Source organism: Gobio gobio (assembly GCF_949357685.1).
Source record: "Gobio gobio genome assembly, chromosome: 18".
Classification (NCBI taxonomy): Eukaryota; Metazoa; Chordata; class Actinopteri; order Cypriniformes; family Gobionidae; genus Gobio; species Gobio gobio.
This window is the reverse complement of record NC_137111.1, coordinates 34,512,608-34,539,894: the sequence shown is the minus strand read 5'-3', so window position 1 is coordinate 34,539,894 and position 27,287 is coordinate 34,512,608. Positions and strand designations below refer to the sequence as shown.

The window sequence follows — 27,287 nt, the reverse complement described above, 5'->3', positions numbered from 1 at the left end:
TAAGGCAAACTAATATAAAGTGGGGCCAATTCTTGATTTGCTTGAAGGTTTGAAATGTGTTTGAATTTTGAATATCATCCTTGAAAATGCTTGATTTTTTTTCTTAAAACGCCTCGATTAAAAAAAGAAAAAAAGAAAAACAAACATTAAAGATTGTGGATCATTTGCGCATCATTGCATTGGACATGCAACCAGATGGAAGTAAAAAAAAAACACACTTCTTTAGTGACATTGTTCATTTCTAAAAACAAAATGACAACGGCTTCCGTAACCCGAAGTGGGTGTGCTCTTGCTCTCGCTCTGGTTGATGGGCGCACGCGCTCATGCGGGAGAAGTACCCATACAAGCAATTCCGCCCTTTATGACGTCATACAGGGCTATACTCATAAAAAAAAACTTTCTGAAACTTATTTGAATCCTGAAGGGGTGTATTTGGCACAGAAATACTCCGTCATACGTCCAGCTCGTTTTGGCCATGTTAAAATAAAATTGCCATGTTAAGCATGGGAATCCAACTCTTTAACAGTGTAAATAAGTCTGAATGCATGACATATCATGAAATAGCTTACCCTCACGCTGTCAATGACAGTTGGCAGGAAGAGATGTTTTATACTTTTTTTTTAATTACATTTTTTCCACACATGTCTATTGCTATGTATTAAACAATTACTCATTTAAAATGTTGTATTTAAGGGTGAACCTGCACAACTTTTAATTTGACTCTTGAACAGCAGCCAGAACCATATGCACATTTCTTACAGGTGTTGGAAATCATCCATTTATGTGACAGCACAAGATGTTTGCAATTGCATGGTTTCATTTTAGTTTTCAGTAGTCATATATGTGTTCAGAAATGCCATGCTTGTTGTACATCTGGACAGTCAAATTACAGAGCTGAGTGACCACAGTTGTGTTTAAAGTGCCTCAAAGTGCAGCAAAATAATTACATGCCACCTACTCTGTATAAATAATAACATGCCGCCTGCTACAGTATGTATGAATATTGAAGCTCAGGCTAGACTGTCGGCTGCCTCTGTATTGTGTTCTGTGTGGTTTTTAACTGTCAGGTCAACCAAATATCATGGAACGTCATTCCAACCTTTACATATCAATTTGTTTATCACAGAAAAACAGAATGTCGCTATGAATAAACTGACATGAGGGTAAACTGTTATGGTTTAGTCATGGCGGTTTTTATTATAATCATTTTACTTATTTGGTACACAGCTTTATTGGTTTTATTAATGGAGTGTGCTGGAAAATGCACCACAACACTGTAACTTTGACACTGGCAATTTATCTTGTATCCGTATCTGTGTGGAGTAATTTCCAGCGGATATGATTGTGTGAGCATGTGTGCCCTGACATTCGCAAAGGTTGAGGTCATGGCAACAGGGATGCAATGTTTGCTATACAAATTCTTGAATTTATTATCCAGTATGAATAGCGAGAACACTTTTTTGTTGATATGCAATTATGGGCATGGGAGTGTGTTGATAGATATCAAAGTGGAAGCTAGAGGCTGTAGGGCTTTGTTGTTTGGTGTGCATTTAGTCTTCTGCAGGCGAGGGACACATCTGATGTAATTCATCATGGCATTTGAGGGGGATTGGTGCGTATACTTTATATCCCTCCCCTTTTATATCTCTTTTTCTCCCTCCTCCTCTCATATCTTCTGGCTGTGGATTCACAGTTCTGTTTCTCTGTCGAGAGTATATTTGGAGTTCAAGCCAAGTGCCTTCAAAGCTGAGGTTCAGTCAACCGACTGTTTTACAAAGCTAAAACAGACATCAAGCTCTGTGGAAAATATTCTATTGTGGTAAATAAATAGAGAATGCTGCATTGGCAAACTTAAGTTATTTCAATTACATGGATGAATAGTATGTTTTTATGTGAAACAGAAGTAAGTATCATTGAGTATTGATTTGGAGCTCTGTCAGTTTCCTCTGTACTTTGTGTCTGTGGCTTGGATGACAGATTTTTTGTTTATGAATTTGTAGGTTTTCTGGGAGAAAGAAATGAGAATATTACCTTCAATAGAACTGAAAGTATAAATACATAAAATTACTGTGGGTATTTACACATGATCACTTGTATATACACACTTTTTTATTTATTTCAGTATTAAAGGGATAGTTCACCCCCCAAAAAATAATTACCCCATGATTTACTCACCCTCAAGTCATCCTAGATGTATATGACATTCTCCTTTCAGACAAATACATTCGGAGTAATTTTCATTTTTGGGTGAACTATCCCTTTAAGATCAGGAAGAAGATCACTACAGTCTAGTGTCAAGTAAAGAGCAAAACTGTGTAATATTTGAATATAATTGAAATTACCTCTGCATTGATTGAACTGAATATTCATAGCCTCTAGTGCTGCTTCAAAAGTAAGCGCACATTCCCTTCAGGTTTTTTTTGCTTCTGAAGCATTTTCTATGTCTGGATGTCACAGTAACTGTGTAACTCTGACTCCCTAACCTGATTGGCTGTCAGGATGATGGATATACCACCATGCACCAGACACGCTAAAGAGGTAAACAAATTCTTCTCTAGCGGAACACAAGTGGGCCTGGTAAACTACTTACAGAGATTAAAGCCAATTATATTTCATATCAACTTCATTCTGCATTCACAATTAGTTTCTTTCAAAGTCGGAGGTGGGATATTCGTACTTGCCTTTGCTCTTTATCTATAAAGGTGTTTCATTGCTTGCTGAGCAGTTGTTTGTCATCGGAGAGGTGTCCCAGCTATCACATTTTAGAGGATTTAAAAGGACGTTCTGCAAGTTAATAAATTATCATTTACAGTGTTTTGCACTCTGTATCTGCAAACATTTGCCTAAACAAGTCTGATTTTCAGTTGATGTAGCATCAAATAATGCAAATTTGACTGATTGATGCATTGTATTTGCTTAAAACTGAATATTTATCATAAACTTTGTATATCTCATTTGGTGCCGCCCTATTTGTTTTGCGGTAAACAACTTTTGGAAGTTGGAAGTCAGACTTAAAGTGACGTTTTATAGACTACTAGAGTCGTAAAACCTTTAACTTCTGGTGTCAGTTGTTTTTATAACTAGGTTTTTGGTTAAATGCTTGAAATAAGATTTGTGGGTAACCCAAGATATGTTCACATTTTATTCTGCGAAGTAAAATACAACAGTAAAGCCCCACTCATGTTTATTTATTTATTTGGCTTTTTAGCTTCTTACTATTTTGGCTTCAAAATTCATAATTGATTTTATTTGATGTTGTCTTGATTTATGAAGATTATTTTGATGAACAAAATGTGGTAGAATCAGGCACTTTTGCTGGTCACAGGGGTTATTTTTTATAAAAGCTAATATAATAATCCTATTGGATTTATGTTGAGGGATCCATGGTGATGCTAACTTACGTGTTGGCCTACAAAATTACATCATCCCAGCAGCTGTTTAAAAGTGCTGTATGTAATCTTTTGGCTGTACTAAAGCACAAAAATATAATATGTTTGTAGAGATATAGGAAACATGCTTGTCAACATATCTGCCTCAATACAATGATACGGTGCCCTACCTGCCTGTCAACATATGTATTTCCATTCCTCTGCGCACCCTGCTCATGCAGACATCACACGTCATCAGCGCATTCCATAAATTTTTTGGTCCTGTGACTTCCACAGAAGATATATGTACATGTGTTAATATGTAGACCACTTTTTCTATTATTGATTGCTATCAGAATGTAAAGAGAATTTCAACCAGTATAGCAAAAAGTGTTTATAAAACAAATTGCCTACCCTACATTTAATAGAAAGCAACGTTATAGTATATTGTCAAAAAACTTGGTGGAAGCATAAAATTGTTATATGAAAGTTAACCAGTAAAAGAATCTTTTTTTTTCTCCATCATTCATGCGTTTGATTAGCATATTACCTCCAGCTCTTTACATAATCTTAATTAGAAGTGCATTTCTCAAAATCTTGCTAAAATTTCAGAACACCCTCCTGAGAGACTGTAGGCTGCAAGCCTCAAGCAAGTAGATGGATATTTATCTCTTTTCTGTTTCATCTAGCTTTGATAATGTTGATGAGCTTTTTAATCAGACTGCATACTCTGCTGTCTATCATGCTCAGGTTTTTTTTTTTATGTATTTAATCCATTTAAATGTTTGTCTTTCTAAACAAAGAGACCGTTACACAGATTAGGTAGAAAAAGTATTCATAAAAATAAAGCCAATTAAAATAAATGGTACAATGGGAATAAAATGATAATACATAGTGTAAGTATGTTTAGAGAAACCCTTTCAGACATACAGTAACTGGTGTGTACTTTGAGCAAAGTCTGTACTTTTGAACAGATAGGTGTTTCGCTGTAGTGCCTCATTAGCTTTGAAAAGGCCTTTTGAATGTTTTCTTTGAGGAGTTATTTCTTTTTTGCTGTCTCTGCTCTCTTAGAGCTCCAATAAATGAGCAAGAAAAACAGTAACAATTAAAGACCGCTTAAGCCTTTCACCCACTCCTCCAGCTAATTGGTGACACCGCAATTCGTTTTAGCCCAATTACACACACTCTTTCTCTCTCTATGTTGATTAACATTCATCCACCTCTCTTTTTTTCTTCCTCCTGGTTTCCGTTAGGACTGAAGTCATCAACCAGGCTGAAGCTTTGAGTAAGCGTGCTCATATCACCGTTGATGTTATTAACGCCCTGAATGCCTGTGCTTCACTGGATGGCGACTAGAGGCAATTCATTTGACTCGTGTAACAGACTAAAGCCTGTTCTCTCCCACTCCTGATTTGGGTGTAATGGGGCTTTTGTCCTCTGTTCCTATTAGAGCGAGTGAACACAAGATTACGCTTTATTGTGACTCACAAACATAAGCAGGACCGGGCGGGATGACAAATAGATACAGGAAGTGACTGCGATGGTGTGCATGTTTATATCCTCAGCTCAGGCTGTCTGTATTGATTGCTGTTTGCTTTCTCGGGCGGCTTTGGTAGATTGGCTCAGCTCATTCTTCCTTCAACTCTTGTTGCTACTTGCAAAGATCAGTATTACAAGTAGACTGCACGCTACAAAACGTGACATACTCAATATATTTATTTTATATATTATATATATTTGAATATTAAATATATTATATAACTTTTTTTATTATATTTTAATGATATAATAATTATATACACTCATCTGTCACTTTATTAGGTACACCTGTTCAACTGCTCGTTAAGGCAAATATCTAATCAGCCAATCACATGGCAGAAACTCAGTGCATTTAGGCATGTATACATGGAATCTGCTGAAGTTTAAACTGAGCATCAGAATGGGGAAGAAAGGTTATTTAAGTGACTTTGAACGTGGCCTGGCCTGAGTATTTCAGAAACTGCTGATCTACTGGGTCAGAAGACCCAGATCAAAAATATTTATAGTTTATATTATGTCTTTAATTATTCAGTTTGGGTTAAAGTATGGTGTATTATAAAAAAACTAAAGTAAACCAGCCAGAAAATATGATGTATAAACTTTCTTTTAGTTTATCATGTTATACATCGTAGGGTTGGGTTATACATCGTAGGGTTTTTTTTGTTTTGGTCTGTGCGATACCGCACGTTGCCAGTATACCCAATAGTATTTCGACACCACAGGTTGCCAGTTGGCAGAAAACACACCGTACTGCTCATAGACCATAAAAAAATATGGACGACGCAACTTAATTGACTTCCGCTTACCATAGTTGAAGCTTTCGATGGCCCCACATGGCGCTGACATCTTGGGACCGAGTCTGCGCAGTAGCGATCTTGGGACCGGAGTTGCGCAGTAGAGAGCAGGAAGTAGAGGCGCGATTATCAAAAGCCCGCCCACACTCACACAAATGCAGAACAATGAATTATGATGGTGTGAAATAAACAGTTATGGAAATGTAGAAATGAAAGCTAAAGCTCCAATCTCCTCCCAAAAATCCAGAAAAAAGTCTGTTAGTGCCTCAGTGACAACTTCACTCAGAGAAACCGTCAATCTCAGCTGTCAATCATGACGTCACATCCCCCGTTTTTATAGTATCAAAATAACTCACTAAAACTAAACTTATTTAAAAAACGAACACTTGAAATGAAATTATCGTGATAAAAACTGCCTAAAATGACAGAAACCATCTTTTGGAAACAATTATTTGAAGTGTAATTGAATTGTTTAGTTTGTCTCGTGTCCATTCTAATACATGGAGGGGTGGAGTTTATGAGCTATACTGGGACCAACCACCGGGGGGGCGATCGAGGCACGGAAGCTTCAGTTCCCTTTCGTTCATTCACTACGACGTAACGTTAGTGACTAACGAATGGGGGTTTCGCTTAGAAGCCTATCATCTTCGAGCTTCGAGAAAACGCCCAATGGCGTGCCAATGCCATGGGGCATGCGGAATTTGCATACGTAACTCTGCCTCACCGCGTGAGTATATAAGGAAGTATGTGGCAATATCGCATTATGTTTCTGCTTTCGGAGCCAAGAGAACCTACCTCTTCACTCCTACAGCCTTCTGAGACTCTGTCAGCTTCTTCGAGACGAGCAGCTTTCCAGTCGGTGTTGGTGTAACGGCGCGTTCCAGTGATCGCATCCTTCCTGCCTGCTGATCTGCACAGTGGTCCGTTTGACAGCTGGTGTGTGTTTCCCTGGGTGCTTCGGCATCGACTGCGAGGCCTTCCACAAAAAGAGCTTGCGCGTGGCACGTCCTTTTCAGGATGTCTCGTCCGTGCACTTCTGGGTGCGGTAGATCCCTTCAGCCTTTCGACGGGCACGAGCGCTGTTTGACGTGTTTGGGCTTTCAGCACGCTCAAGCGGCGTTCGTGGATGACTCATGTTCTCTCTGCGGGAATATGGCCATATCGGTGTTACGGTCGAGACTCCGTGAACTCCGTGCGGATGCCGGAGCGAGAGTCCCCTCTGCCACACCCCAATCTGCAGTCTCCACTGGAGGCTGCACTTTGGCTGGTGGCCAGGGTGACCTGAGGGTGACTGTAGGGAACAAAGCTCCGATGCTCATGCCTCGGCCCACACCCCCCTCTCATGCACCTTACCCGGTCCTTGTCCAGGCGTCTACATCGGGGCCGGCTCCTGCCGTCCCGACTGTGGCGTTTGGAGCGGCGGAAGATGAGGAGATGTCTATCGCCGCATCACAAGGTGGGCTGGAGTCATCTGAGGATGATGATTCGGCTGTGCTGCCACCTTCGGGTGCGCCAGCATTGCCCGAGTCGGACCCAGAATTGACAGCCATGCTATCTCGGGCCGCCGCAGCGCTTGGGTTGGAGTGGAACCCTCCACCCCGACCTGAGCGTTCGCGGTTGGATGATTGGTTTTTGGGGGCAGCGCGCTCGGACACCCGTCCGAATGCCCCTCCAATTCCTTTCTTCCCCGAGGTGCATGAAGAGATTGCGCGGTCCTGGAAGTCCCCGTTGTCTTCCCGTGACCGTTTGGCGAACTCTTCCGCCTTCACCTCCCTCGATGGAGCCGCGGCTCGTGGGTACACTGGGGTCCCCCCAGTCGAACACTCTGTTGCGATGCAACTGTGTCCGCAGAGTGCTTCGACCTGGCGCGGTGACCCAAAGCACCCCTCCAAAGCCTGTAGGTTTTCGTCATCCCTGGTGGCAAAGTCCTATAGAGCTGCGGGGCAGGCCGCCGCTTCTTTGCACGCCATGGCAACTCTTCAGGCTTACCAAGCCAAGTTGCTATGTGACCTTCACGAGGGGGGTCTGACCCAGGACTCAGCAATGAGTTGCGTGCCGCCACCGACCTCGCTCTCCGGGTGACGAAGGTGACCGCACACTCCCTGGGTCAGGTGATGTCCACAAATGTGGTCCAGGAGCGACACCTATGGCTCACCCTGGCCGATATGCGTGACGGCAAGCGAACCCGGTTCCTCGACGCTCCCATATCCCAGGATGGGCTATTCGGCGGGGCGGTCGAGAGCTTCGCCCAATAGTTCTCGGCCGCTCGGGGTGGGGGAAACAACGTTCTCCAATATTTTGAATTCGGACTGCAGTACCCATTTCAACCACTAGGTCCTACATACTGCACCTTTAAGCTGTCGATTGAAATAGTCAGTGCATCGCGTGATCAACTGCTAAATTCAAAAATGCTTTCACGCTTTGGTTGGCACCGAGCCAGAGACAGATGCGCTCAGCACTTGTCACATATCACATCTATTCAGTGTTTTCAACCACATAATATTAATTTTAGGTTTCAGACATTTAAAATCAGTACGAGCAAAAAATAAATGTATAGTTTGTTAAACACAAACTGATGTCTATGGAAGGGGCAATAATAATCCTTTCAATTATCATTGACCACGTGTTTTATTCATATCAGATACACATTGTATAGTTAACTATATAGTTTACTCTATTCTTCTCCTAGTTTACCTATCACTGACTTTCATGTATTTCGTGAGACGTAGATGTATTTACGTGATGTAAATCCGACCGATACGATTCTCTGAATTGCGTGGCTAACATGGCGGCGCTCAGCTAGTACAGTCATTATAAAGGGTTTCAAATTACAAAACACATTCACTTACACATATTTGAAAATTGGAATATCAGATTTTGAATAAAAAAGGAAAATTAAATAAAAGCGATACATCTGTCATACAGCACTAGTGTGGCTGCTGTGTGTCATGTGAGAAACATGACTTGTCGGCATGGAAATAATAAGGCAATGCGTTCTAAAATAACAGTCGCCTTGGCAAATATGGTCATATTTCTGCAAAAGAATTGCCTAAACTTGAAGCTGGTTTGTAGCTTACCAATACCGACTTTACTTTGCTGTTATTAGTACTGTAACTGTTATTTAGTGTTAAATTATTGTAGTTGGGTTAGGTGGCTTAGATTTTATTGTGGATTTATGTAAATGTATTGTGTTTTGTATTTACTTGTATTTATGTATTTATGTATACTTTAAACTTTTAATAAATTGTTCAATTTAAACCATTTAAAACAAAATCAATAAAAAGCCATTCTTTATTGTCATCCACTGTTGTTTTGTGGCTTTTTTTAAAGTATCGATTCAGGCACCAGTACCAGTAATCATATTTTTACCAATACCACCGGTTTGTCACCAGCATCATAAAAAATCCAAACAACCAACCCTAACACACAGACAGGTAGCCTATATAGGCTCCAGCACTACCTAAATCAAATTATCTGCAGAGTTTGCTGTCTTGTAAACATACTGAAGTATGACTGAAACGACATGATCAGAGCTGTTTTCTTGGTTGTGTTTGTTGTTTACCATTCACTTGTGAATGTTGCACATACCCCATGTTAACAAACCTTCAAGACTATCAAGTTTATAAATGACCAACTTCAAATCTAAATCTATAGGCTAGTTGTCTTTGTAAAGAAATGCTCACTTGTGTAGCTTTGGAGCCTCTGCTGTGATGCTGTACAAACGCTTCCAATGTGAATACACTTGTGCGTCTGCAGCTGCAGTGACGATGTAGTTACGCTGACATGAAGCGTGAAGCTTGCGGTGTGAAACGGCCGTAAGTTGGTAATATGTACCTTCAAGGGGTAGATAAGTTACAAAGTTGGCATTGATGTGCTGACATGCTCTAAAGGTACAACAGCACATTTTGCAAAATAAAATTCTTTCTGACAAGGTACAAATCACTGGTGAAATGTCAACTGAATGGCCAGCCTCGCTTTTATCTAATATGCCATCTACTCTAAATCAGGGCGTTCGTCATACCATGTGCTTTTATAACTTTCTCAGTGAAAGTGCTCTGGCATTATTGGGCCTCATTCTCCATCCATTAGAACTATTATCCAGCTCGTTAGGAATTAATTGCCCTCATCATTAATAGATTTAATAAGGGACCTCTGACTTGTGCTGATTGGGTTTTGAAATATGGGAAACGAAATGGTCGAAAAGGCAGTTTCAGGCTCTTGCATTACCTCAACTACACTATGATTAGTCCAGTGCTAATTTTAGCCTTTGAACAGCTTCAAATCTAATGAGCTAGTCCCCTTAATATATGGTGCTTAAGCAAAGAGACCGGAGAGAACAATATTAGTGCCCAAGACGTACCCAAACTGCACTTGCAGTAGGGTTTAAACTATTCCCATGGTGCACATTCAAAATTCGCCATTGTATAACATCCCATATACTTATATTATACATTCCATATTTTTGCAGAGCCTCACAAAGCCTCAGATTGTCTAATTTGAGATTGTACATTCTTCCTCTAGGCAGTGTCTCTGTGGAGTTGATGGTATGTATTTGTAATAATGCTGGCTGAATGGAGGCTCTGTTTGAATGTGAATGATGGGTAGATGACATTGTCCCCAGATGCCCCCTGTTCCTCTGATGTCCATGTCAGTATGTTGACCCTTTGTTAAGCTCCACCTCATTTGGTTGTTAATTTATGGGCTGTAATGAAGTGTGTCATTACAGAAAAAACGGCAGTTAAAATGCTTTGCAAAGAAATTGCTAACCCTAAACTTCACTCTTCTGTAGTTACATCGTGTACTAAGACTGACGGAAAATGAAAAGTTGCAATTTTCTATATATAAGGAACTTTGCTGTGTAATAGAGAGTTCACAAAGAAACTTTTGGTCGTAGATACAGTTTCCTATGCAATGATGTTAGCCAATCATAACAGTTGCCATTTACTGAAAAGCCTTAAAGGAGCTTTTCAGGAGCCCTTAAAATCTGATCATTTCAGACATAGGGTAAAAATGAGAGTTGAAAATAATAATTTCCACATACATATTTGTTTATTTGTGCAAATAAAATGAATGAACCTTTAGTGAACCTAAAGGTACATATTAAAATAAATCAATCCATATCATGACCCCTTTAAATTAGTTTTTTTTTTTTAAATGAAAGAAATAATAATAAAAAAATTGCATAAACATAGTTCTGCCAGAATATACACCAATATTGATATTTTTATTACATTTTTTATTTATTGACATGATTTTGCATTGCTCACATTCCAAAGAAATTACAGTACATAAACACAATTCTGTTACCAAATCGAACACTCGTAGGTCTTAAAGGGATAGTTCACCCAAAAAGGAAAATTCTGTTATTAATTACTCACCCTCATGTCATTCCAAACCCGTAAGACCTTCGTTCATCTTTGGAACACGAATGAAGATATTTTTTATGAATTCCGAGAGCTTTCTGACCCCTCCATAGACAGCAATTTAATTAACACTTTCAAGATCCAGAACGGTAGTAAAAACATTGTTTAAATAGTCCATGTGACTACAGTGGTTCAACCTTCATTTAATGAAGTGACGAGAAAACTTTTTGTGTGCAAAAACAAACAAAAATAATGACTTTATTCAACAATTTCATTCTGGCCTGTGCCAGTCTCCTATGCTGTTTACGTTGTGTCCCGCACATGTGTCGTGGTGCTCCCGTGAACAGCATTGGCTGCCGTATATCTCGAGAGCGCTGCACTATTTACAACGTAAACTGTGTAGGAGACTTGCACAGACTAGACCAAAATTGTTAATTAAAGTCGTTATTTTTGTTTGTTTTTGCGCACAAAAAGTATTCTCGTCGCTTATTAAAATGAAGGTTGAACCACTGGAGTCACATGGACTATTTTTAACAATGTTTTTACTACCTTTGTGGACCTTGAATGTGTTATTTAAATTGCTGTCTATGGAGAGGTCAGAGAGCTCTCAGATTTCGTGTGTGTTTGTGATTTATGAGGACACAAATTTGTATAATGACACAGGTATTACACAGGTATTACGACATAAACATGAAATATAAAGACATTTCATATGTCCTCATAATTAAAATAGATTTTAAAAAAACATACTAAACAATGTTTTATTAAAAATGTAAAAAAGTAGAATGTTTCCTGTGATGGGTAGGTTTAGGGGTTGTGTAGGGCGATAGAATGTACAGTATAAAAACCATTACGCCTATGGAATGTCCTCACTTAGATTGCAAAACAAACCTGTTTGTGTGTGTGTGTGTGTGTGTGTGTGTGTGTGTGTGTGTGTGTGTGTGTGTGTGTGTGTGTGTGTGTGTGTGTGTGGGCATGTTTTTGTGAAATATCAGGACACAAATGTGTACAATGACATGGGTATGACATAGGTATTACAAAAAGAGGGTGAAATATGAGGACGTTCCCCATGTCCTCACTTTTCAAAATGCTTATAAATCACACAGAAGTAAACTGCACAGTGTGCAGTGTGTGTGTGTGTGTGTGTGTGTGTGTGTGTGTGTGTGTGTGTGATACTCAGTCCTCCCACGATGCAGGCAAACATTCTGACATTTGTTCACCAGTGCTTTATCATACTTCAGCAGCAGGTGCTGGCCGTGAACCGAGCATAAAAAAAACAAAACAACAACAACAAAATTGATTGTGTATGACCACCAAATGTTTTTTCCCTTTACTTTAGTCCAATGCATTTGTCACCTTCTGCCAATTGTAAGTAAAGCACAAAGAAGGCTTTCACACCAACCAGTTCTACCCAAGGTAGACTTTCTATAACTTCACACTTCGTCTAGATTGATGAAAATAGCCATTGAGCAGTCTGCGTATGTGTGCGAGAGGAAATCAGACCTGTTGGAGTGCAGATGTGCATGTTTTTCACTGCACCGGACGGTATTGCGTAAATGATTGACATAACAGTCTGTTCTATACGGCATTGATTCTTTCATGCTGGATGAACTTGTTTATCATTGATTGTGTGATTGAAATACAAATATGTAACAGCTGTCCCAGTCCAACCTAGAAGGTTAGTGGAATGTTATCCACAATTGCAAACTCATGAATCTTATTTGATTGACTGATTTATTGATTTTCCATGTGTCTTGTCTCCAGCTGTTTCCTGTCCCTGCTGCTGGTTGCTGCTGTGGTTTGGAAAGTCAAACAGACGTGCTGGGCATCACGCAGGAGAGAGGTAACATCTGCACAAAAGCACTTCCTGTGCTCATCGACATGTCCATACCTGTATTGGCTATGGCCTGCAGTTTCTTTATATGTTGCTCATGATTTCAGGTTTAAAGCTGAAATGTTTAATACTGTGGCTCAATCAATAGCACGAGTTTGGGGCGGGACTTTCATTTTGCAATTTGTGAAACCAATGAAAGGCTTTAATGTGTTTGAGTGCCCATATGCATTTGCATTTACAGGTGTGTATTAGCTAGGATGTTATTGCTTTTACCATCTGTGACCTCCCATGATGCTCCTGGGCATGGTTGATCTTTGTAAACCATCTTATGACTTTAACCTCATTATAGTTTATGAAACTTACTGTCAAGCAGCGTTACTGTGCTCAGATGGGAGGACACTGGGTAAAGTTTCTAATTTTATAACACATTCCTCCCGGTGTCTGATGGGTGTTTAAATGTCACCCGCATGCCAGCCAAACTGCCTATTTTAATGAGAGAGGCGCAACAAATAAACATCGCCATTTTCCTTCATTACCCATCTTCACCAACCAATTAACCCTGATGGGGCTCATGTTAAAGGGATGGATTAGTGTGATGTATCTGTCTAAAAGCCCCAACAGATGCCACCTTCTCTCTCATCTCTCGCTTTCTTTCTCTCTTTTTACTTATTCGTTTGTGTGTACTTTTAGAGGCTACGTAAATGCAAATGGGAATTTGCAAACGAGTTGTCATCGAGCATTTTATAATCAATACAATAATCGAGGCCACTGTAATTGAAAGCATGTTGAGAGGCGTAAGTGTGGGTTTATCAGAGTTAAATGCGTGCTGTTTTCAGCGATGGCTGTCACAGTTGCTGTTTTCCTTTTCATCAAATATCTACTTGTAGAACAAGCATTTAGATAATGGAGTAGTCCAAATGAAAAACAAGCTTTGCACTTCATTCAGTGCCCACAAAGACGTTTTAATCAGAGAAATAGAAGCACAATGTGATTTGATAGGAAAGCTACAGTAAATTATTAATCAATTCAGTATTGTACTTCATTGTAGGGTTTGGCATGAGAACCCGAGCACTCTGCAGTTTCAGCCCTGATCATGAAAACAACACAACATTTCAAAACACTTCACACCATTTGAAAATCCGTAGCTGCTATACAGTACATGTCAAAAAATATTTTCAAAATATTTTCATTTTTTACATTTTCTTTTTCATTTTCTTTGGTGGCACCTTGCAAGTTGATTCTTCAGACAGCAATTTGTGTCAACTCTCTTTATGGTGACTTTCAGTTCAGGTCAGCACTAAATGGTCTGAGCTGTAATACAGGATGTTCACACAGGGCACATTCATCCTTTCAGAGAGCTAGATGGAGCACAACTGAATGGAACAGAATGCATTGGTTTTGAGACTTTTATATTTTTTGAGAAGTGCTTTTTCAAAGTGCTCCTTTCAACTTGACAGCACTTTAAAAATGCAGCGTTTGTGGTGCAAGGCGCCGAATAAAAACAGTGAGCTGTGATGCAATGGCCAAATGTGGCCATATGGCACAGATTTATCTGTAGCTAGGTTGTGCATCATTCACAACTCAATTAACTCTTCTTTCCTGAGGCAATCCATGTTTTCACTGTTATAAGGTAGGGTGTGCGCTATTACGCATCATCTGAAATAATACAGAATCTCTGGATCCAAAAGAGCTGGATCCAAAATGAAGCAGAAACAAGCGATAGAAGCATTGCTTAAACACATGTAATCTAACACAATCCTCAAACATTCAACAGCATATAAATCAAAACTATCTAATGTTACCAGATGAAATGTCAAACCCACAAAGACATATAGGACTTCTTATATAAGAAGCTTTGGGGATGTTGATGGACTTGATGTTGTCCATCTATGTTTTGGTTAAAGCTTAAAATGAAAGAAATAAGCATCATTTTTAAGTAGAAAAGGAAGTTTTGTAAAGACAAACTTTGAATGTTTACTCGACAAAGTGTTGTTTAAATTTGAAGATATATATAGGCTTTACAGACAGACAGACATAAAAACAGATCTGTTTAAAATATTACCAATATAAGTTTGTACTATTTTTATATTTAACAAAATTATAAACTAGAGTGGAAGAACACTTTCATTGTGTTTCTCACAATGTCGGTTGAAATACTTTGTAATTCAAGTTCAACTTTCTGTGGATGTGGCCAATTAAATAAAATTAAATAAATCATAAGAGAACCAGTCTTCAATTCAGAATTTTCCTGTAGTAGAGAAAGTAGGGATGGGCATTTGGTTACCGCACTGATATATATATAATAAAGGCCTTCTGAAGCGAATCGATGGGTTTGTGTAAGAAAAATATCCATATTTAAAACTTTATAAAGTGAAATATCTAGCTTTCTCCAGAACGCCTTGCGTATTCAACTTGCGTAGAACTTATGCCTCTCCCAGTTCAAAATGCTTAGGCTATGTCTGACGCCATAGTTTTTCCAGCTACACTTGTTTTTTTCCCCCCGTTAGTTGAATACAGGAGGCGGTCTGACGGAAGCTAAATATTTTATTTTATAAAGTTTTAAATATGGATATTTTTCTTTCACAAACCCATCGATTCACTTCTGAAATTCTATAGCATTCTATAATATATCATATTCTTACAAAGGAAGCTGTGCGTGTTTGTGTGTGCATTGTGTATTTTTCTGTGTCCGGATCTTAGTTAGCTGATATGTCTACATTATTTATGATGTCTGTCACATATCGGCCAAGCCCTGCTGTTGCTGCTGTAGTTCCACCGGACCTGTTTCTGCTGCACACATCCACAGTCATTTTTCACATTCCGCCCAACACAACAGAGCTCAGGTGTCAGGCAGTGATGATGTCAGATCCAGCAGTATCTGTGCCACACCGCTCCAGTCACATCCGTAAACAGCCAAGTCGCTTTTGGCCGGCTGTAGCATCTGATAAAGATCTGGTAGAGCGGACTTTATCTCTGCCATGCTTTTATGGTTATGTGGAGGCTGATAAGTTGTGATCTCACAGAAGTTTTATGGAGAGCCGCATCACTCCACTCCCCACTGCTGCTTAATTGTGTTGCCTCATTGTCAAGCCTCATTGCTGACAGCGGCTATCTTGTGATTTGCCGTGTTGGATACTTTAAGCGCGCCATTGCGGCCCCTTCATCACTCCCTCTCTCTGAAGCCATCAAGTGGGAAATTAACAATGCAAATCAATGGAGCTGAATGGTGTATTTTTTATGATCCTCTCTCTCTGATGTATTTAGAGCATGAATGATTATTTCGGAGATAGATTACGGACGGACGGCGCCGTGAGCACTCAGGGAATCAGTCAATATCCTCAAATGGGCCTAATTCATTATTTCGTTCCTCCTTTTTTCCAAAGTGCAAAACATTGAGGGGGGAGGGGGTATTTTCATTTCATTCCACCAAATGTAATATAATTTCTTTGCAGCTGCAATCAAGGGGATATCGGTCTCAGTCTGTCGGCACACGAATGGTAATATATAGAGTAGCTGCGCGGTGGAAATGTTTTTTATTTTATTTTTACATTGGCACTCAAAATCCATAAAATTCCCAAGGGGATAAAGTCCATGCTGATTCCTCATCCGAAAAAGGGAGAAATAATGTAATCTCTCCAGTATAGTTAATTATGGATCATAACCGAGAGTGTGGAAAACAAATTTAGAACTGGGTTTATGATAATTACTCTCCCAACAATAATTTCTGGATATGAGATCAAACAATCAAAACCACTTTGAAATTCTAATGATGATGCACAAGACGTCTTGTACAGATGTCTATGAATCTCCTAATAGGGTCTCCCCCCAGCAGACAGGGATTTAGCCTTATTTTGACAACTAACCTCATTAAGTTTTGCTGTTGTCTTGCCATAAATGTATAAATAAACAAAAAAGACCCTGCGTATTTAACTTTTTTGTGCTTTTTTTACTCTATAATTCATGCATCGGTTAATACAAGCTGTCACTGGCCCAGACAAACATGGTGAAACGGAACACCAAGTGACGTGATTGTTAAATATACTTAGCCTGGTCATATTAAACATGTACTGTATTTTCTAGATTCATCTAGAGCGCTACAGCCACCCTCCACCTCCACCACCAAATGAGGATTATTCCCAACTGCCGCCTTGTCGCCTGTTCAGTTGTAAATACACTGCGTCCCCTGTCAGCCAGATGTTGGCTAATTTTATCATTTGACGGTGGCTCATTCCTCAACGATCGTCCAAACCCCTATACACCTGCACAGAGCACAATGAATTGATGCTAATTTATGAAATTCCAGGCTGTTTTGATTATTGAAGTGGGTGTGTTTATTTGACCTTTCTGCCACAGTATGGTAATTAGTATAATTCCCTGTTACAGGAATTCATTATTTTTAACAAGATAGTCCCATTTACTTCAGACATGGATTAGCATATATTTAGGGATCTTTATTTATTTAAATTATTTTCTTTATTAAATATTTAGAAGTTGTGATAAAATTATGATGATTCAGAAATACAAATTTGTTTGTTTTTGGTCAGAATAGCAAACAGCGAGGTGATCTTTGACTCTGTTTATCTATGAAGCCAGGCTTTATCTGGCCTTTTACACAGTGTAAATATCATCTCATATCACATTAATTCACCTAAAGCATAACATCATGACTTTGAATTTCATTATTATTCTGTTATAGTTCAGTTGTGATGAATTTCTCGTAAAATGCTAATCTCTCTGCAATGTTTTTATCCTGAAAAGGCACACATAAGCCATCCCAAATATTAACCTTGTAATATCTCTATCAAACATCCCTAGCAAACCACTGATTGAGTGCCTCTGTACACATTTGCGAAAACTTTGACTCAAGGTTATATAAGGTCTTAAAAGATGGTCATCTCTGTTAGCTGAAATGAGGATGTTGAAGTCTCAATATTGCTACATACAGAGGAAGCTGCTCTTTACAGTGTTGGCTAACAGTGCCATGCTATCAGCTCGGAGCAGGTGAGCGTCTTTATCATCTAAGGCTAGATTAGCTCGAAGGTCTGCTTTTCAGAGGCGTCTTAAACACCAACATCAATCTTCAAAGCAGCAAAATCAGTCTCACCCTCTGCTTTTAGCTCCCAGCAACAAGACAAGGACTCTCCTGAGAATACCTCGAAATGGTGTCCGAGATCTTTCAAGCACAGGTGTGGGTGCCTGTGTTGAATTTTATGTGGCTTTTATTAGGTTGAGACTGTGGGTTTACTGTTGTGATAAACAGAATATAGATCCAACTTAAAATCAATAATTATGTACTACTTTGTACTATCAGTAATTTGCTGTGATTTTCAGATTTTTAAAAATTTATAATTTGATAATATAATATAGTATAGTATAATACAATATAATACACTGCGCAAAATAAGGGAACACTTAAATCACACATTGGATCTCAATGAATGAAATATTCAATTTGAAAATCTTTATTTATATACATTCTATAATTTGTTACAACAGTCAATGGAAACCAAAATCCTCAACTGAGGGCTGGATTCAAAAGCATACCAAATATCAATGTAAAAAAAACTGAAGTTACAGGCTAATCCAACTTGCATGATGTTCATCACAGCAACTCATAATGTAAGTCAGTAGTATGTAATGTAAGTCAGTGAGTGCCTGTATGCACTCATGACAAAGTCTGGGCATGCTCCTGATGAGATGTCCCAGAGGCTCTCAATTGGATTCAGGTCTAGGGAATGTGAAGCCCAGTTAATGGCTTCAATGACTTCATCATCTAAAAACTGCCTACACACTCTAGCCACATGAACCCAGGTCCCACTGCCCCATTTTAAGGTCTGACAATGGCTCTGAGGATTTCATCCCGGTACCTAACAGCAGTAAGGGAACCATTGGCTACCACGTGGAGGTCTGTGCAACCCCCCCAAGGATATTCCTCCCCGTACTATAACTGACCCACCACCAAACTGGTCATGCTGGATGATCTTGCACGAAGCATAACGTTCCCGACAACATCTCCAGACTCACGTCTGTCATATGCTAAGTGTGAACCTGCTCTCATCCGTGAAGAGAACGGGGTGCCAATGGCGGACTTGCCAGTTATGGTGTTCTCTAACAAATGCCAATTGAGCTGATCGGTGCTGAACTGTGAGCACTGGTCCCACTAAAGGACGTTGGGCCCTCATGCCACCCTCATGAAATCCGTTTCTGACAGTTTGGTCAGAAACATACACACCAGTAGCCTGCTAGAGGTAATTTTGTAGGGCTCTGGCAGTGCTCCTCCTGTTCCTCCTCGCACAAAGGAGCAAATACTGGTCTTTCTGCTGGGTTGTTTCCCTTCTATGTCCCTGTCCAGCTCTCCTCATGTAACCGCCTGTCTCCCGGGATCTCCTCCATGCTCTTGAAACTGTGCTGGGAAACACACCAAACCTCCTTGCGACATATGGATGTGCCATCCTGGAGGAGCAGGACTGCCTGTGAAAACTGATTGGGTTGCAGGTACTGCCTCGTGCTACAGACAGTGACAAGGACCTTAACAAACCACAAAACTAAAGACAAATCGGTCAGGAAGAATAAGGAGAGAACAATTGTGTCACATGTCTCTCTTGTCCTGTAGAGCACGTGTTGTGTTTATCAGGTTTTGGTTGATGTCATGTCTCTGGTCTCTTGTTTACCCCGCCCATCTTGTTACCTGGTTATTGTTTAATTGGCCCCACCTGTTCCTCTCCTGATTTGTTACCCTTTATAGTCTCCTCTTGTCTGCAGGCCTGTGTTGGATCGTTGTCTTATGTTGGATGTCGTCTGATCCCTGTCGTGGTTCCTGTTTACCTTTCCTGGTATTGAAGTTTATTTCATGTTTGTTTTTCCCCCTCGCGGGTGTTTTGTTTATGTTTGTGTTATTTTATTATTTACAATAAATCTTCAATTCCTGCGAATGAGTCCTCGCTTCCTTTTACATTTACATTTACATTACATTTAGTAATTTAGCAGACGCTTTTATCCAAAGCGACTTACAAATGAGTTTCTACCCACTTCTACCCACTGACAAATTGTCTATGGCCACCACCTGCAAAATCATTTCCTTTTGGAGGGTTGTCTTGCTGTTGCCTCTCCAGTGCACCTGTTGTCACTTTCATTTGCACCAAAGCAGTTGAAATTGATTCACAATCACTTAGGCTTCCTAATTGGACAGATCAATATCCCTGAAGTTTAATTGACTTGGTGTTATACTGTGATGTTTTTCCTTAATTGTTTTGAGCAGTGTATAATATACTATAATGTAATCTAATTCTCTATATACTTTTCAAGAAGCATATAAGTCCATTTTGTTGCTTTTTCTTGCCTCTTATGCAATGTCTTATGATTTTGTTGCACTTCCCTTTAGGCATGATAGGCACATCTTATTTAGAAAATATCAACTTATTTCTTCTATTCTCAGCCTCCTTAACCTGACAGAGGATATTTGCAGATGACGGAGAGAAGACTTAGACAGAAGAGGGGAACAGAGCTGTCTGCTCAATTACACGTTTGCTTACTGAGCAGTATAAACGTTAGCCTGCTCTCAGTCAGCATAGAGCACTGCAGATTCAAAGAAACAATAGAGTCATCGATAAAAAATTTAAATGTTGCATTTGCCCCAATTGAATAATTTTCAGCATCACCATGCACTGTTGGTGGTTTAGAAACAATCTATAATAGATAAAATGCTTCAGACAAAACATAGCAGTCACCATCACAACAGAGCAGATGGGTGCACTTCGAAACAATTTCAAAGGTTTTACCAGTATTTTTTATTGATTTATTTTACCATTCATAATATTTACTGCTAAGAACATATGCATTACCATTTAAACGTTTTCAGGTTGTTACGATTAAATGCTTTTAAAAGAAGTCTCTTATTCTCTCAGAGACCTCATTTATTTGGTTAAAAAATGCTGTAAAAGTAACAGTAACATTGCGAAATATTATTAAAATTTTAAATAACTTTTCTATTTGAATATATTTTAAAATGTAATTTATTCCTGTGATGGCAAAGCTGAACTTCCAGCAGCCGTTACTTTAGTGTCACGTGATCCTTCAGAAATCATTCTAATAGGCTGATTGTTTTATAATATGATTTTTTTTTTCAGGATTCTTTGATGCTTAAAAAGTTAAAAAGAACATTATTTGAAATATAAATCTTTTGTAACACTATACATGTTTACTGTTACCTTTGTTCTTACTGAATAAAATATTTATTTCTTATTATATAAATCTTAATGATTCTCTCACGTCCATTTTGACTGATTATTTATAAAATGTTTTGTCTTTGTTAAATCTTTTTTCTAAATCTCTTTTCCCATTTTAATAAAGGCCATTTACACTGTTCCAAATCATTATGCAAGTGACATATCAGTAGGATTTCGGTACAATAAACATTAAGAATTTAGTTTTTCAAAGAAAGTGTTTGTTTTATTTCGCCACATCTTTTTAGATAACTGGTATCGATCTCAGACAGGTTTGTTAAATAGTTTGCAGGTCTACTTAGGTAAATGGCAAAACTACTTAAAGAGGTTGTTCTACATTATTAAGAATGTCTCAGTACTCATGCAATATAAGGAGGAAGAATCTGAAGATGAAAAGCATGAAATGGTGCAATGTTATGGAAAAGACATGAAAACAACTAATGTTGTGTGAAAACTGAATGGAGATTATCATACTATCATACGATTTGTGAGTAATTTAAAGCATAAGAGAACTTGGTCAGATAAAGGCTTATTAAGGAATGTTTCTGTCAAAGATTTGTATCGTTTTTATAGGACAGCTATAAAAACAAGCCTGCTGCTGTCTCTGGAGTCTCTAGAACCTCACAAAGCTCACAAAGAGAAACGTTTAAAGTGGGTTTAGAAACACACAACGTTTTTAAATAGTTTTATTCGCTGACGAATTCTGTACTACAATGGATGGTCCAGATGGATGTATTTCTGTTGGTGAGTCGCCACCATGTTCCAACAAGACTGCGATGTCAGCAAGGAGCTGGCGGGTGATGATTTGGGCTCGAATATTAAGAAGTGAGATGGAAGGTCCCTTTAGGGTCTCTGAGGGTGTCAAAATGACTTCTACAAGATATGTGGAGTTTATAACTGACCATTTTCTGCTATGGTATAAAATAAAAAAGAAGGATAGTGCCTTCTGAAATAAAAGGATTTTCATTCAGGACAATGCACTATCCCATGCTGCAAAAAACAGCAATAAAACTATGTATTTCTACACCCACTGTAAACGTTTCTCTTTGTGAGCTACAGTTAGAGGTGGCTGAAATACAACTTTACGCACCTTTTAATGCTTTTCATCTTCAGAAAGATCTTTCTTCCTCCCTATATTGCATGAGAACTGTGACTAATAATGTGGAACAACCAATTTAAGTTAGGTTTCTATTTACCTAAGTAGACCTGGCAAACTATTTAACAAAACCGTCTGAGATTGATACTAGTTATCTAAAAAGATATGGAGAAATAAAACAAACAAACACTCTCTATGAAAAACTAAAATCTGAATGTTTATTGTGTTGAAATCCTACTGATATGTCACTTGCATAATACTTTGGAACAATGTAGACTGATTCCCCCAAAATATGTAAACACTGTCTGTTTCTTTGAGCCTGTCATAGAAACACTTGCTCAACCAGTTCAAAGCGGGACTGTTTTTCTGAGCAGTGGCAGATGAGGGTGTTCTGGAAGCCTGTATGAAAACAGTTATAATTTAAATAACTTTTGGTGGCCCTAAAATCACACACGTCACTTTTAAATGGCTATTCAGGTATACTCTGGTTTGTTTTGGTAGTTTTATTTTATTATCAGTTGTTGTGCTACATGTACTGTATCAAGTAAGCCACGATTGATTGCTTTTCTAAGCAATAACCAGTTACAAGCCAAAAACGTTTTCTCCACTTTTGAGTTATCAGGAAGCGATAGCGATCCGAACCACGTGATCATTCTCGCGGAGAATAAACGGCAGAGCTCAGGTTGGCCTGATTCAGGAAATGAAAGCTGTGGTTTATGTTATTAAAGTGTTCAGGCTCTCTTAGATGGTATTGTTTCCTCAATTTCAGCCCTTCTCCAAAGAGCATTCAGCAAAACGAAGAAAACCCTTTTTCAATAGCACCTTGTCATGTTGATGCATAAATAAAGGACGATTTGATCAAGGCCTCTGGTCTTGGATTTTGCTTTATGTGTGTATGAAAGGTTTGGCTCTCCCTTGTGACCTGGACTCGCAGAGATTTAGAGAGAAACCGCTGCAGTGTGTGGATATCAGAGAGGAGCTTATGCTTTATGCATAAGACAGCCAGAGTTATTCCCTCAGCACATCCAGTCTGTAACATAACAGGTGCTTGTTCTCAGTAAAAGATTGACTTTTGAGGTTGTGTCAGGGTTGTGTGCGTGTTAGTGCCGCAGTCGCCTCAGGTGAACATGTGGGCAAAGGTAGAGAGGCAGAGCGTGTAACAGGAGCAGTGATCTGCGGTTAGATAGCACTTGTCACTACAGCATCGTTGCTTGAGTTCACACTGGCCTCTGTCCAAGCTCTGCTGCAGGATCATCACAGAAACCTCCAGAGTATGACAAGAGTGTGCAGCAGCATCTTGTTTGTAATGTCTGTGCTTGCTTCTCTTACCTTTCACACTGTCAAACAAACACATATGCACAGATATAGTTTAAAAAAAGGTCAGGCAAAAACAATCATAGCAAGATTCACAAGGATCTACAACATGTCACAAATCATCACACATTCAGATGGGGCCTGTTTAAAGTAGCGAGAAAAACTCAAGATGCCAGATGTTGTTTTTCATGAGGGAATTCACTATGAATGAATTGCACAAGCTGATAGCAACATTCAGGGATACATATATATATATATATTAGAAGTCTCTGATGCTCACAAAGGCTGCATTAATTTGATCAAAAATGCAGTAAAAACACTAATATTGTTAAATGATTACAATTTTAATATATTTAAAAATGTAATTTATTTATGCAATGCAAACCTGAATTTACAGTAGCCATTACTCGAGTCTTCAGTGTCGCATGATAATTTAGAAATCATTCTAATATGCTGTTTTTATTTATCATCAATGTTGAAAATTATGCTGCTTAATATTTTTGTGAAAACTGGTATTGTTTCAGGATTCTTTTATTAATATAATTAATATAATGTTTACTTTTTTTGTCATTACTGTCATTTTTGATTAATTTAATGTGTCATTGCAAAAGAAAAGTATTCATAAAAAAACACACCAAAAAACTTTTACGTTTAACGTTTGAATGATAGTGTATACACTTTATTCTGTTTAGTTAAAAACCTCACAACACACTATTCACTATATTAACTTTTTTTTATTTGATGTACATTTATCAACTGTGACAGTAATATTTTTTGTAGGAAGCTCCAAGTATGTCAAGCTCTTAAGAAAGCCGATGTAGTGCAAGTGTGCGCGTGCATGTGTATAAATGCCGATGTGTACATTGAGCATATTGTGCTCTGTGTTTTTGCTTTTGAGTGCGTCTACACTCCAATTCAATAGGTGTGCTTGTTGTGTGTTTGAATGCGAGCATCAGTGATCTGATTGTTCTTTGAAGGTTACATGGAGGACACATGGAGTTGTTATGAAGCAGAAATGATTTCACATTGTATTATGATTGGATTGCCTGGGGCGTGATAATGTTGCTCAGGTGGATGTGCGATAACATAAAGATATTAGCATGACCACAACAAAACCAGCTATGTCAGCATCTAAATTTTTAAAAGGGATTACTTAAAAAGTAATTGTGCAAAACGTACAGTAAATTATAGGGAATTTGAAACATAGAAAAGTTTAACATACATGTAAATTGTTGTTTGCAACCCAATTTACTACTTTAACTGTATGCATTTCCAAGACAAATTAGATATTCAGCGAAGAAGGAAAGTCATGTCAGAGGAAGAACAAGTCATTTTAATGAATCGCTCACAGTAAAACCAGGGATATGGCATAAAATACTGAAACTGTTGACTTTAGAGTGACTTGTCACAGATTAAAAAGTGGAAATTGTAACATGCAAATACACAAGCTCTGTGAGTAGGCAGAGCCTCCTAAAATATGACTCACAAAGTGACGTATATTCTTTGCATGCTCGCATACACACACACTCGCTCACACACAGACACATGCACTCTGCCTTCAGGAACAGCTTGAGGGCCAAATTACAATTCCAAAGATTTGACTGTTAAATGACTTCGAATTGAGCAGTGCTACAGGCATGGATATTAATGCTTCTGTGCGATATGGAGCGCTGAAACTAATTGCACATGAATGCAGGCCTTAACCAGATTAACCGCAGCTTGTTCGAGCATGTGAATTGTCGTTTTGTTCATTTTGTTCCCCCGTGTTTGAGCTTTGTGATACATCGAAGACTTACTGAGGTTATCAGTGGATCCATCGTGCTCTCTTACCCCAGCATGGCGACATTTCTACCCCGTTGGGTACTCCTACTGTCATCTGTTTTTTGGAAAGCGCTCATGTGAAAACATTTGCTGAATGCTTGACAATAAACATTGCTTCTGTAATCTCTGCATGTTTGCTGTTGAATTCATTGTGTTTGTGCTATACGGCATTTTAAACAAATGCCATTTTTTATATGAACATTGCTTGTAGACTACTGAAATGTTTGGCTAGATGTCCTAATAATAATAATAATAATAGTTCTTGTTATTGTTAGTAATTAATATTTTATTATGTTTGTTATTGTCAATAACAATTTTAATATAATAATAAGAAATAGTTTATGTTTGTATATTAGTATTATTAATAATAATAATATAACAACAATAGTTGTTGCTATTAATTATTCCTATTTTATTATTTGTTATTTTTAATAATCATTTTAAAATAATAAGTATAAAACCAAAAAACGTTTTTTTTTGGTCATCAATTATTTGTACTATTTTATTATTTATTAATAATGATGATAATTGTTATTATATTAAATTATATTAAATAATAATAGTTGTTTTTATCAATTATTTGTACTATTTGTGTTATTATTATATTGGTCATAAGAAAAACATTAAATATGTATAACCAAGTGAAGTGAGAACAGCGTTGTACATTATTACAGAGTAAAATTAGAGTAATTTCCCATATCCATATAAAGATGTACAATGTGTTGTTAAACATATACTGTACATCCATTATCCAGAGATCATACCTTAGTTAAGAGCATGGTGGGTGAGAGCTGTACCTCTGAACCAGCCCCACGCGCCATATTAATAAAATTGAAAATGATTGACAGCAAGGGAGAGACAAAGCATGAAATCTTTTAGTCTTTCACTCATTCACTTTCTCCTAGTCCTTTTCTGTCACTCTTGCAGTGCCCTGAGGCTCTAAGCTTCCCTCTGTTTCCCTCTTTGAGTGCTGAGCATCATGCTTTTCTCTCTCACACTATGTTTCCACTTATTCTCCCGCCAAGTGGTGACAGCTGCTGTGGAAACGGCTGCCGTGGTAACCTCCCCCATGCCAGGAAGACACAATTAGGAGAGCTAATGACTGAGCCCCTGTGATCTGAGACACTTCCGCTCTCCCGTGCACCTCTGCTTCCTTCATTCACCCGCTAGCAAAACAGACAGAGAGAGAACAAGTGAATATATAGGGACAGAGAAGTAAGAGAGAGGAGTGTTTTTTATAGTTCCTAGGAAGTTATAGACTGACGTCGTCATACTCAATTCTAGTCATAATGAGTCTGATACTGCGCCATTGGGCTGTGATTATGGGGCATGTTTCAACCGAACCAGGAAAGACCTCAATTGGATAGACCTACAACCAATCAGAGCAACAGAGCGACACATAGTTCGTATAATGTCCATCATGTCCATCATCGTATAATGCCCGTCCTAACAATTTCATTGGTCCAAACAGCTCTGGTTCGAGCATAGTTGCTCCACAACGGATCAAGTCCAGACCGAATTTCCCGAACTCAAATGTTGTGGGCGGGCCTAAATTCCAGCGTAGTTGCTAGTCTATCTTTGGTTTTATTATTTATATTCATAAATGTCATGTATATAAGGTGCATATCTGTGTACATTTGGACTGCACAATTTGATCAAAAATCATATTGTGAATGTTTTGAAAAATATTGTTATTTGTGACTTAGATATAATAATCAGACAAGGCCATATTGCAATTTAAATTTTAGAAATTTAGTTTGAATAATTGTGAAGCCTTATTGTCTCTTTGTGTGGGTTTTTGTGTTTGTAGTAACACTCTAAATTCTTTATATAATTTTCTGTGCAGTGTGACTACATTGATGTGACTAGGCTCAATGTAAATAGCTCTACTTTTACTTAAATGTACTTAAAGGGATAGTTCACCCAAAATTGAAAA

The 27,287-nt window shown here is 38.5% G+C and overlaps 1 protein-coding gene and 1 long non-coding RNA gene across 2 annotated transcripts in view; both read left to right on the top strand.

Annotated features, from left to right (window-relative positions):
• Positions 1-27,287, top strand: part of LOC307142248 — a 673,051-nt gene that overhangs the window by 401,713 nt on the left and 244,051 nt on the right. The window lies entirely within an intron of this gene.
• atrnl1a (attractin-like 1a) overlaps positions 1-27,287 on the top strand; it is a 351,306-nt gene that overhangs the window by 223,418 nt on the left and 100,601 nt on the right. The window contains exon 27 of the mRNA XM_079843147.1: positions 12,829-12,907. Within this exon, the coding sequence (XP_079699273.1) occupies positions 12,829-12,907 (79 nt within the window). The remainder of the gene's footprint in view (positions 1-12,828; positions 12,908-27,287) is intronic.